The sequence below is a fragment of the Gobio gobio genome, assembly GCF_949357685.1.
Source record: "Gobio gobio genome assembly, chromosome: 16".
Taxonomy (NCBI): domain Eukaryota; kingdom Metazoa; phylum Chordata; class Actinopteri; order Cypriniformes; family Gobionidae; genus Gobio; species Gobio gobio.
The window spans coordinates 11,417,214-11,430,564 of record NC_137109.1 but is presented as its reverse complement, the minus strand read 5'-3'; the positions used below and the strand labels follow the sequence as shown (position 1 = coordinate 11,430,564).

Sequence of the window (13,351 nt, the reverse complement as noted above, 5' to 3'; positions counted from 1 at the left end):
TCACTGGGACTCCAGGTAACATTTAGCCAACCTGGCTAAATGGGGAAACTGGCTCTCTTTGTCCTTCCACCATGTAACTTGAGCGATCGATCACCAAGTCACGTGACACGCACTTGGAAGACAAAAGTTAGTGTATATTTAGTAAATAATATTATTATAATAATATTTAGTAAAAATACAGCTCTTATTAGTTGTTAAAAGTGTACTAATTACTATTTAATCAAATATCAAGGAAGAAAAAAATAGTTCTGTGGCATAAGGTGAAGTGAGAGCTGCGCTGGGGCAGCAGGGGGCGGAGCGCGTTCTGTTCAACATGAGAGTATCGCGGTTCATACCGTGGGTGCACTGGGTGATGTATTGCGTTTTTTTCGGTTCGGTTTGAATATCGTTACACTAATTTATATATAAAATTAGCAGCACGAACCTTGAGCAAAACTTTTGTGTTCCACAATATAAAGAATGTTTTTACAGGAAAGAATGTTTTGAAAATAATATAAGCAGTTGATGACAAAAGTTTCTTTTTTGATTAAACCACTCTTTAAGACAGGACGAAGAACAACAGAGAAAAACAGATTTTCAATAACTTTTCAATTTGAATCCTTCACGGGGTTTCACTTATTCTCAGAAATAATGTGATTCAAACAGCAGTAACAATCAAAAATCGATTCAATCAGAGCTGCAGTGCAGCGCTAAACTGCTTCCATTGAGATCTTTAATTGAGAGAGTCTCATTATCCCAGCGGAGAGGAAATGAGGGTGGAAGTGAAGGGAACAGTGATGTGCTGCTCACTGTGTGCTCATACACTTCTGTGATTGGAGTTTAGAGGCTTTTCTTCATGATTACGCTGCTCTGAATGACAGGTGCATTTATTTGTGTGTGTGTGTGTGTGTGTGTGTGTGTATACAGTACCAATGTATTCAGAAAGGAATCTTTTTTATAAACTCACATGTTTCCTCACACAGGTGGGTAATTTTGAGATCTCTCTAGTTCAGAACACACACACACACACACACACACACACACACACACACACACACACACACACACACACACACACACACACACACACACACACACACACACACACACACACACACACACACACACACACACACACACACACACACACACACACACACACACACACACACACACACACACACACACACATCAATGTCCATGTTGGTACACCTATCATTTTGAGGATATTACATTGGCTTAAAGGGTTTGTTCACCCAAAAGTCATTAATTACCCAGTCAACAATTTGATCCCTTCATGAGCTCCCAGTTCACAGTGAGCTAAAAGTGTAACCTCACAGCGCCCTCACTGTTTGCTCATACTATGATACAATGTGAGGTCAAAGTGCACTCACTGTACAAAGACTAGGTACCCAGCATGCATTGCAGCATGAAGCTTTTGTCACCATTGTTGAGATTCTTGATGTCTTTTTGTGTCTAAATGACACAGTACTTCAAAATTCTTTTGTTTTATTATGCTTTTAAAATCCTTCATTATGACACTGCTGGATCTCATACCATATAATCACAGAGCTATTACAGTATAATTAAAAAATATAAAACTAATACCTCACAAAGACTGCATACTGAATCTAAGTGATGATCATCATCACTTCATCATCATCATCGATCATCAATAACAAACCAACATAACCTGGATACACTCTCTTTTGGCTTTCTTTGCCATAACAAATGTGTCTTATAAACACAGTTACAGCAGCCAGGGAAAATATAAAGTTAAAAGTCAAGGGTCAAGAGCCCAACTAAAGGAAACACTAATCACCATAATGGTAGTGAACCAATAAAACATCAACATCAAAACCTCTGTTAATTCTCAATAAGAGCTTCTGTAGACGTCTGACAGAAATAAAGTCAGTCTGAGCTCACCACGTGAGACCACTGTGATATCCATAGACTGTAAAAGAAATGGACACAGCGACCCCATAGACTTCAATGGAGGAAAGTGAAGTCAATTAGAAGCACTCACTTCCTGATGGCTTCCTTTATGCCTCCACGCCCCCCGATATCCTCATAGACAGTAAAAGATTGCCTGCGAGCTTCTCCTCTGGTCTATACGGTGCAGCGCGACAGAGTCGCGTGGTTATGACGCAATCGTTAGCCTATTTTTAAAAAAAACGGCTTCTACGGGGCGATAGTGAAAGATACAAGGTAATGGAGCATTTTATACATTGTCATGTTTGTTTAGAAATAAACAATGGACAAATGGAGTCTTTAAACGCATCAGATGTAAAGATATTCGCTGTCAAAGTGAGGCCAAAATGAATGGGAGTCAATGGAATGCTAACAATCTCACTGTAATCTTGGAATTAATCTAGATTAATCTAGATTAAAATGGCTCATTTGAATTCTGCCGAAGGCATTCAGAATATGTGTGCTCGTAAGTGATCGTTTGTCTTTTGTAGTTTGAATAATAAATAACTTCTGTCCCTTTAAGACCTGACGCACGCATGGATCCCAAACTCTGTTCCTGTGAGCTGGTTACGACTGTTTACGTTAAAACTCACCAAGATGGGCATTGAGATATTTTTGAGTGTATTTGACCATTAATAAGCTGGAAAAAGGAGCTCATTTTTGCACTTGTATGTCAGAGGCGGCTTTATTACGGTATGTGTGTGTGCGCTTCAGATGCGAGCGCGAAATATGCGGGAATTAGTAGAATTAACGTTATGTGCAACCCCGGACGAAATTCAGACCGGTCACACCAATACTAACACACTGTCATGAGGAAAAATGGGTTATGTTCGCCATGTTCAGAGGGTTAACTGGACTGAATCAGGAGGCGGGTGCGTGTCAACTCGCTGTCGGTCGGAGAGGAGAGGAGAGCGCAGCTGGTATCGATACTGTAGAAAATGAGTATCGTATCGTTTCAGATATTTCAGTATGGATACATATCGAAATACGGATTTTTTGACAACACTAGTAGGCATACACATAGGTTTGAAGACTCGTTCTCTCGCCCCTACAGTGCAACTCGGCTAGGTATACATCCACGCTAAAATATCAAGGTGAAAGTCATCATAGCTTGCGTAGTATAGACCCAGCTCCCAACCCAACTTTGAGAATAGATTAGCGGCGATATTTTTTTTATCACCCGACAAGAGTCTCACGTTAAAGCAGCACATTAACGCCGATAACGGCTCACCACTAATATAAACATTCATCAACGGAAACGATACTCGGTTAGTTAACGTAACCTCGGTTCTCTCTAGAAGAGGGAACGAGTATTGCGTAAGTTTCCTTACGCATCGGGAAAGTATTCTTTCTTCGAGATTTCTGAAAAACCCAAAATTATCCTTAATTTTGTAACATTGTCAACGCAGTGCGGCAGCCTGGCAGACCATAGCAGGCTATTCCAGCGTGCTATTGGCTGCTCTGCTGGCAACTGCAGCAGCCTATCGGTGAGCCCGCGTGACGTGGCGACCAATGAGTGGCGACCACCTGGCTTCATTTGCCTACAGGTGGGGCGTGGCCACGTGTTTATAAGCAGGGCTCACGGGCTGCATATTCGGTTTTCGTAGTTCTGAAGCGTAAAAGCCCGCGGGGCGCACGGCAAGGAACGCAATACTCGTTCCCTCTTCTAGAGAGAACCGAGGTTACGTTAAGTAACCGAGTATCGTTCTCTTACGAGAGGTTCTCTCGTATTGCGTAAGTTTCCTTACGCATCGGGAACACATTGTCAACGCCGTGCGCGCCTCGTGTACAGCATATGTATCCCAGGGAACCGGGGACCATAACACTGCTCGGGCAGGGTGGCCGGTAAGGAAAACGGGCCACCACACATACAGACACTTCGTTCGAACTGATTGGTGGTTACAACGGGTGGTTACAACACCCTGTCTTATGAATAAGGGAACGGCACCTGCTGGTCGCCTTCAAATTCACCACACCTTGTCTCATGAATGAGGGAACGGCAACGCCGGTCGCCTTCAAATTCACAACATCTTGTCATATGAGTGAGGTAACGGCACCACCGGTCACCTTCAAACTCACAACAGCTCTTTTCGTAAATGAGGGAACGGCACCGCCGGTCTCCTTCAAATTTACATAAGCCTCGTACCGAACTTACTACCAGTATGTGAGCTATGTCTGCGCAGAATCACTGGGCAGAACCAACAGCCTTATTGAACTGATAACACTTTCGCCTGTAAGGCAGGAACTTCCAGATTGTAAAATCTCACGAACGTAGACGGGGAGGCCCAGCCTGCCGCCATACAGATATCGTGGATGGAAATCCCTCTGGCCCAAGCCTACGAAGAGGCCATGCCTCTAGTGGAGTGTGCTCTGACACCTAGCGGGCACTGCAGGTGTTTGGAAGCGTAAGCGACTGCAATCGCGTCCACTATCCACCTGGACAGGGTCTGTTTCGAGGAGGCGAGACCTTTAGTGCGCCCTCCAAACGAAACAAATAGCTGCTCAGAACGCCTGAAGGCGGCAGAGCGTGTGACGTAAACCCTCAATGCCCTGACAGGGCAGAGGACATTGCCACCGTCCCCCTCGTCGGGTACTGGCAGAGCCGAGAGGGAGACAATCTGCGCCCCCTGAAGGGAGTGCCTATCGCTTTGGGGACATAACCATGCCTCGGCCTAAGAATGACCTTGGAGTCATTTGGGCCGAACTCCATACACGTCGGGCTCACTGAGAGCGCGTGTAGATCCCCCACGCGTTTTACTGAAGCCAGAGCTATCAGGAACGCGGTTTTTAGCGAAAGGAACCTTGGTTCCACAGTCTCGAGCGGTTCGAAAGGATGAGCCTTCATGGCCTCTAGGACCAAGGCCAGATCCCAAATAGGAACCGATGGGGGCCGCGGGGGATTCATCCGTCTGGCTCCTCTGAGGAAACGGATGATGAGCTCGTTCCTTCCTAGCGTGCTGCCTAGCGTCGTCTGAGCGAACGCTGCTTTAGCCGCTACATACACTTTGAGCGTGGAAGGGGACCTGCCCAGTTCCAACAGCTCCTGGAGGAAGGAGAGCACCCGCTGGACCCCACATTGCTGTGGATCCAATCCCTTGGAAACACACCACTCAGTGAACACCGACCACTTAGAACTATATAACCGCCTCGTCGAGGGGGCTCTAGAGTGTGAAATCGTGTTCATAACCCCTTCGGGCAGGTCAACGGGTATCCGTTGGTCACCCATACATGCAGAGACCATCGCTCTGGATGGGGATGCCAAACTGACCCTCCTGCTTGAGAGAGGAGGTCTGCTCTCAGCGGAACTGGCCAGGGGGGTGAGTGCGACAGCTTCACCAGCTCTGGGTACCAAATCTGGTTCTCCCAGCGCGGCGCTATAAGGAGCACCGGGCGGCGCGTCTCCCTGATTTTCGCTATGACCTGGGTCAATAGGGAAATCGGCGGGAAAGCATACAGCGGGAGGCTGGGCCAAGGTTGGGACAGCGCATCCTCGCTTTTGGACAGAAACGTCGGGCAGCGGGCGTTCTCTTTTGTTGCAAAGAGGTCGAGCTCCGCTCTGCCGAATAGGCGCCATACCAGCTGGACTGTCTGGGGGTGCAGGGACCATTCTCCTGGGAGAATGAGGCCCCTGGACAGCTTGTCCGGGCCCACATTGAGGTGGCCCGGTACGTGCGCAGCTCTCTGCGAGCGCAGCGAGCTGTGTGCCCACACGAGCAGGCGTTCCGTCAGATTGCCCAGACACCTGGACCTGACACCGCCCTGCCGGTTCACGTAGGATACCACCGTGGTATTGTCCGACCGGACCAACACGTGGTGTCCTCGTATAAACGGGAGAAACTGCTTGAGCGCGTTCTCTACCGCTATCATCTCCAAACAGTTTATGTGTAGGAGTTTTTCTCCGCTCGACCAGAAGCCCGAGGCCGGTCTGCCCTCGAAAACGGCGCCCCAACCCGAGGTGGAGGCGTCCGTCGAGATGACTTTGCGGTGTGAGATGGCTCCCATTGTCACTCCCAGCTGGTACCAGTCGGCTACTAACCAGGGCTCTAGGGCTGAAACGCAGCCCTGAGTCACTCTGATCCTGAAGCCTCCGGACGCCCAGGCTCTGTGAGGCACTCGGGCGTTTAACCAGCGTTGCAGCGGGCGCATGCGCATTAAGCCCAGCTGGAGCACAGCTGCAGCTGAGGCCATACGTCCCAGCATCCTCTGAAAAAAGCTTGAGAGGTGCAATTTTCCCCGGCCGGAAGTACGCAGCCATGCGCCGAACTTGGCACACGCGTTGGGGTGACAGGCGGGCTGACATTGCCACAGTGTCCAGATTCAAACCCAGAAATGAGGTTGATTGCGTGGGCACTAATGAGCTCTTGGTCCAATTGACCGTGAGCCCCAGGCTGTCCAGATGGCTGAGCAGCATTGCCCTGTGGGCGAGGAGCTCGGCCTCTGATTGCGCCAGGATGAGCCAATCGTCCAGGTAGTTCAATATTCGCATCCCTCGATTTCTCAGGGGAGCGAGGGCCACGTCCATGCACTTCGTAAATGTACGGGGTGCTAGTGACAGGCCGAACGGAAGGACGGTGTATTGAAAAGCCTGGCCGTCGAAGGCGAATCGTAAGAATGGCCTGTGACGCGGCGTTATCTTGATTTGAAAATATGCATCTTTCAAATCTAGGGAAATTAGCCAGTCTCTCGGGCGAATATGCGCGAGGATCTGCTTGGTCGTGAGCATCTTGAACGATCTCCTCATAAGAGCTTTGTTCAGACGCCTCAGATCCAGAATCGGTCTGAGCGACCCATCCCTTTTTGGCACGAGAAAATACCGGCTGTAAAAGCCTGACTCGCTCATAGAATGGGGAACCGGTTCTATAGCCCCTTTACACAGCAGAGTGGCTATCTCCGCTCGAAGTAGATGTGCTACTTCCTCGCTCACTCTCGTCTCTGTACGCGCACAGAAGCGCGGAGGGCGGCGAGCGAACTGCAGTGTGTAGCCGTGCTTCACGGCTCTCAGCACCCATTCTGATACACCTGGAATGGCTTCCCACGCTTTCGCGTGTGCCACACGGGATAGAACGGCCTCCGGGCTCGAAACGCCGCGCTTCGCGGGTTTGACGGCCTGTATAGGAGGGGCGGGCGCGGTGCGCGCGTTCTCTGTGCTGTGGGCCAGCCGATCGCTCTCGATGGCTGGCCGCCTTACACACTGTATCTCTGCCGCTTTGAGCGGGGAATGGCTTGTGTGTGGCCCTACACTCATCGCTCCGGCTACCCTGGGCGGAGAACAAATGGTGTGTGGCGCGGCGCGTAGCGCCTGAGGCATAATGTTCGCGAAAATGTGTGAGCGCGTTTGAGCGGGCACAACTCTTACGCGTGGAACATGACCGGTTAAGAGTGGCTGTGTGACAGCGCGTGTGGTGGCTAGGCGTGGACGCAAACAAGCGGACACGTGACCTAACTCTAGCACTCGAGCGGCCGGTGGCCGCTTTATGTGAGTGGGGGACACGGGGTTTATAGTGCTTGTGTGCAGGGGTGAACACAGAAAAGTGGGCACATTTACTGCATTTGAAACACATACGGCGTGAGCCGTGCAACCAGAAATAATGCAACTTTTGTGATTTCTCTGGTTCGCCGTAAAAACGGCGGTTATTGACAGGCGAGAGGGCATTTTTGCCGGCTCGTTGGCTGCGTGAAATCCATCTGCAGCAGCCACAGTGGTGGGGGCTGACAGGAAAGAGAGTTTTGACGGTGGTCCGGCCGCGGCGGGACTTAGCCGTCGTTTCTTGCCTCTGGCTAGGATGACTTTGGAGGCTCGGACTTCAGCGCGATCCTAGGCCGGGGGCCCCGAGGGGGAGGCGGCTTACCACGGCTGGAAGAGCGCGATCTGGGGCGGCCGCTCGGTCTTCGCTGAGACGAAGGGGGCCGCGCTGGGCGCTGCGCGGAGCTCGGTGCTGGCTGGTCGCGAGGACGGCGAGCAACGGAGCTATTGCTGGCGCCGGGGCGTCGAGGCAGGAAGAGGTTCATGGCCTGCGTCGTTTTCTGCACTTCAGAGAAGCGATCGACGATCCCCTGGACCGCTGGTCCGAAGAGCCCAGACGGGGAGAGCGGGGCGTTTAGGAAGGCCGCGCGCTCTGTTTCTCGCATGTCCGCGAGCGTGAGCCAGAGGTGGCGCTCAGCTACCGTGAGGGAGGCCATAGAGCGTCCGAGGGCCTGTGCTGCGGTCTTGGTAGCGCGGAGGGAGAGATCCGTCGCGCTTCGCAAATCCGTGATCAACTCAGCGTCACAGCTCTTCTCGTCCAGGTCGCGGAGGAGATTGGCTTGGAGGATTTGCAGCACGGCCATAGAGTGCAGAGCAGATGCAGCTTGACCGGAGGCAGCGAAAGCGCGGCCGATCAGCGATGACGTCACTCTGCAGGCCTTAGACGGGAGGGCAGCCTTTGAGCCCCAACCAGAAGGCGGGCAAAGGTGCGCTGCGACCGCCTCTTCCACTGGAGGGATAGCAATGTAGCCTTTCTCAGCCGCGCCGTCAACTTGTGAGAGCGTCGAAGAAGCCTGAGACGAGACCCTCGCGGAGAATGGCGCGTTCCAGGACTTCGCGAGCTCCTCGTGAAGCTCTGGCAGAAAAGGTGCAGTCCTGGAGGTGGGCGCACGGCGGCGACTGTTTAGGAAGCATCCGTCAAGTCGGTTCGGCGCTGCCACCTTGGGCGGGGCCCATTCGAGGCCTAGCTGCTCGACAGCCCGGGTGAGAAGGCGCAACAGTTCGGCGTCCTCACCCGCTCGAGAGCGTCCGGAGCCCCGGACTGAAGAGGTCGCGGAAGACCAGTCCTCGCTGTCGGAAGCCAAGATGGAGCAGCTGTTGGCGCGTTCCGCGGCCGCATCCGCCTCATCCCCGGAGGCGGCAACAGAAATGGCGGCCTGGGGTGGGGGCGGGGAAGGCGAGAGTGAAGCGGGCGGGAAGGGTTCCGGCGAGCTTCTCTCAGCGAACTCCGGAGTCCGCTGCGAGCGGCGCTTCTTTCTGCGCGGCTTAGCAGAGACTGGAGGGATGTCGTCATCGAACTGAGCGAGTCGAGCCCGCAGGGTCGACATCGTCAGTTCCTCGCACTCCGGGCATCCGCCGGCGAGAAGTGCGGCGGCGGCGTGATCACGGCCCAGGCAGAGAGCGCAGATCACATGGCGGTCCCCGGAACTGAGCTGCGCGTGACACGAGCCGCAGGTGGAACGAGACATTTTGGAACAAACGCTCGGCTCTTTTTGAGAAAGTGTGACGCAGCGGCGACAACACTTGAGCGTGAAAAGGATATGGGCTGCCGGATAGCAGAGCAGGCACGGACGGCTGAAGGTGGCGCGATGCTGCCGGCTTCTTCAGGCGCTGTCCTCTGCTTGCTCGTCTGCACGATCACGGTGGCGGGTTCCAGATCCAGCGATGCGAAGGGCTTCGCTGAAGAAAAGAAAATTGAATATGCAGCCCGTGAGCCCTGCTTATATACACGTGGCCACGCCCCACCTGTAGGCAAATGAAGCCAGGTGGGCGAGAAGCGCCCTCATTGGTCGCCACGTCACGTGGGCTCACCGATAGGCTGCTGCAGTTGCCAGCAGAGCAGCCAATAGCACGCTGGAATAGCCTGCTATGGTCTGCCAGGCTGCCGCACTGCGTTGACAATGTTACAAAATTAAGGATAATTTTGGGTTTTTCAGGTATCTCGAAGAAAGAATACTTTCCCGATGCGTAAGGAAACTTACGCAATACGAGAGAACCTCTCGTAAGAGAACTCAAGCATGTTCGCTTGACGTGCAAGAAACAATGAGGTTCATTCGCGTGTTACGCAGCACATTTGAGCTAATGTTTATGTTCGCTGATCAATGATTATATGTGAATAAAAGACTAAATTCAATCTGTTCATCATATAAAGTGATTGGGTCTCTGAAAATGTGGACTAAAACGCTCAATTCGTATGAATTACTTTAATGATCTCTTTACGAACTTTTGAAGCGTCAAAGTGTAAGTTGCGTAGCTGTCAATGGAGGGATAGAAATCTTAAATTTTTTGCCCCTTAAAGCTACCCATCACAGAGAACTTTCTGCATTTTTAATAAAAAATGTATTAAGTTTATTGAGCAATTTGAATTGTAAGGACATTGGCATGCTCTCAGAATGTAGGGGCATTGCCTGAAATTATGTTTTATTAACTAGGTTTGGTAGGAGCACGTTCACAAATGGAGAGCACTCAGCTATAACAATAAGAGGTATTTATACGCAGCAGTCATACCTCCGTTCATTGACAGTTTATCAGCATCCCTCTACCACCCCTTCTCCACACTTTTAGTTCTAACCACTTATGGGGTTCTCTGGGTTCGGGCCAAATTCCGAGCTCGAAGCCCTCCCCCCTGAGAGCATTCACGCATTTGAATTTACTCTCTATAAATTATATGTAAGTGTGAACTCGTGAAACATGAATACACACTACAATATAAGGACTTTGGGACATCATAATGTAGGTCAAACCAGCACATCTGCATTTAATGTTTACACTGCTAAGGCAACTCTAAGATTCCTGTTCAAAGTTTGGGTTTGGTAAAATGTGTTAATGTTTTTGAAAGAAGTCTCTTATGCTTACAAAGGCTGCATTTATTTGATGAAAAATAGTCATATTCTGAAATATAATTACAATTCAAATGAACTAATTTCTATGTGAATATATTGTAAAATGTAATTTATTCCTGTGATGCAAAACTGAATTTTCAGCATCATTACGCCAGTCTTCTCGTTCACATGATCCTTCAGAAATCATTCTAATATGATGATTTGTTGTGCTGCTTCATATTTTTGTGAAAACCTTGATATTTTTATGAAGCAACACAACTGTTTTCAACTGCAAATCTCGTTTTCAGTTTATTATTATTATTATTATGTTTCACAGAAGAATGAAAGTTAGTGGTTTGAAAGTGAGTTTAATTTTAATGAATTTGTCTGTCTGGTTGTAGTTGTGGAGTTCACAGAGTGTAAAGGAACGCTGTTGGAATGGAAGTGACTCTGGGAACTGGAGAGAAAGACGTGGATCTGTGTCTTCATCACCACCTTCATCATCATCATCATCATCATCATCCTTTCCTGTCTTCAGTTTGTCATCAGCCCGAACATGTATGTGTGCAGCTAAACTCACCGTTCTGCTTCCTAATTGCAGAGGGTGTGACATATCTTGTTCAATTAACAGTAACAATTAAATTAGTTTAGCTGCTCATTACAGAATTCAATTCTGCCAGCAGCTTTATTTCAAGGTGAAACAATCATTTACACTTGTAGAGGTGTTCGAGATCCAGGACCTACTGGGAAATATCACACCAGATTTATGAGCTTTTCATTTCTGACCTTTGACCTGCAGCGGAGGGATACCTAAACTGCTCTGAGGGCGGGGTTACAGTGTCCAGACATTTGATTGGCAGCTCTCCCAGTCCCGCCCACGCAGACGATCTTATAGAGTTACTGGCACAGCTGGGTCTGGAGAAATACATTGATGTTTTCCAACAACAGGAGGTAAATGTACAACCCGCACACACGTCCCAGACGGCACACCCACAGACCGCCCACACGCCACTATTTTGTAATGCATATTGCACACAAAACCTGGCAAGATCTGACTGGCTCTAACCTTGAGGAATGAGGGTGCACAGGATTATTTTAGTCTACCTGGAATCAAAGTCATGTCTAAAAGTTTGAGGTGGATCTAGTCACTGGATTTGCCAAAGTTGGCCAGGCTATTTATCCGATATTACAAGATTATAACAAGATTTCCATGAGCAGAACTGTATATTCAATCAGTATTTGCACTGGAAAAAAGGAATTTCCTACTCAATATACATTGACTTTAGATGCAAAGTCTCGTTTTTTGATAAATGTATGAAAACAAGATCAATATCTGCTGATGCAAAATTTCAATATCAGATCAAATACTAGCCAGTGGGGTCAGAAAAATACTTATAAGGGAAAATCTTTTTTTTTTTTTTTTTACCCTACTGGCTGGTATTTGTTCATGTTTTAAGTACACTATAAGTCAAATGTTTGGAATAATTAAAAAAAAATTGTTTTTATTACAGTTTAAAATAACAGTTCTTGCTAGATTTTTTTAAATAATTGATTTGCTGCTCAAGAAATGTTTCTTTCTGTCATAAATGTGTAAGTTGTGCTGCTTCATATTTGTTATATTTTTTAATCAGCCTTTGTGAGCATAAGAGAACTCTTTCAAAAACATGAAGAAAAAAACGTAATTATTCCAAATATTGATCGGTATTATAAACTCCTAATACCTCAAGTATTAAATAAGTATTAAAGTATTAAAGATCATTAAAGAAAAGTCATTTTGCTTCTCAAGTAAATGTATCTTGACTTAGGAACGTTTAGATGATATTTATACTGTAAACAAGTAAAAAATACTGAGTAAGAAAATCATTTTTGGAGTGTATTAATTTTGGTAAATTCAAGAGTGTTTTTATTTTTTCTACACCAGTCTCTGTTTGTGGTATCACATGAGACAACATGAGACAACATGTCTCACATCAGACAACACACACAATTACATCTAAAGACACACACACACACACACACACACACACACAAATAAATGTTGTTCTCTCATCTGTCAGATTGATTATCAGACATTCCTGACGCTCTCAGACGAGGATTTGAAGGAAGTGGGCGTGAGCACATTTGGAGCGCGGCGGAAGATGATTCTCGCTATCACAGGTCACTTTCATTACCCAAACTAATGTACAACTCGTTAAGGGAAACATTCTGTTGGCTGATTTGACTAAGAAATCATAATGTTGAAATATGGTGGATACATTTGAAGCATTTTCATGTGAACCTTCTGTACTGCATTTTTCCCTCATCAGATTTGAGTAAAAAGAGGAAATTTCCAGAACCGCCGACTGTGAAGTCTGGATACCTGGAAGGCGGAGCAAGCGGACGTCTTCCACGAATCATGGATGAGGATGTGGCTGCCAAGAGTAATCGCTGGTGACTGGAGGATGTGAACGCAAAAGACTATAACATATGCACCTGAGGCCAGTTTGTGCTTCCTGTCATGTGGCCCTCAGGGACCAATCAAAGTATGACATGATAGATGATTTCCATATAAGACAGAGAGGACAGATGTGCTGTGACTCTCAGAGGAAACATGCAGAGAAGTGTGACCTTCAACATGAACCGACTGCCCATCCAACACCAATACTTAGTATGCAAGTCTGACTCTGTCTACCTCCATTTCTCTTTCTACTGCTGTTCTATGCAAAACTTTATTTCCTTGATGTACTGTTCAAATATAAGAATGCTTTCAGACAATGTTTAAATTTGGATCTTCCATTAAAATTAAATTTGGATCTTCCATTAAATCTCCCATCAAACACACATAATTTCCTTTATT

General features: G+C 48.0%; 1 protein-coding gene across 1 annotated transcript in view; it reads left to right on the top strand.

Moving 5' to 3' along the window:
* Positions 1-12,949, top strand: part of bicc2 (bicaudal C homolog 2) — a gene marked incomplete at both ends in the record, with an annotated part of 39,648 nt that extends 26,699 nt beyond the window's left edge. The window contains 4 exons of the mRNA XM_079839583.1: positions 10,917-11,073; positions 11,315-11,466; positions 12,573-12,672; positions 12,822-12,949. Of these exons, the coding sequence (XP_079695709.1) occupies positions 10,917-11,073; positions 11,315-11,466; positions 12,573-12,672; positions 12,822-12,949 (537 nt within the window). The remainder of the gene's footprint in view (positions 1-10,916; positions 11,074-11,314; positions 11,467-12,572; positions 12,673-12,821) is intronic.
* Between the last annotated feature and the right edge of the window lie 402 nt (positions 12,950-13,351).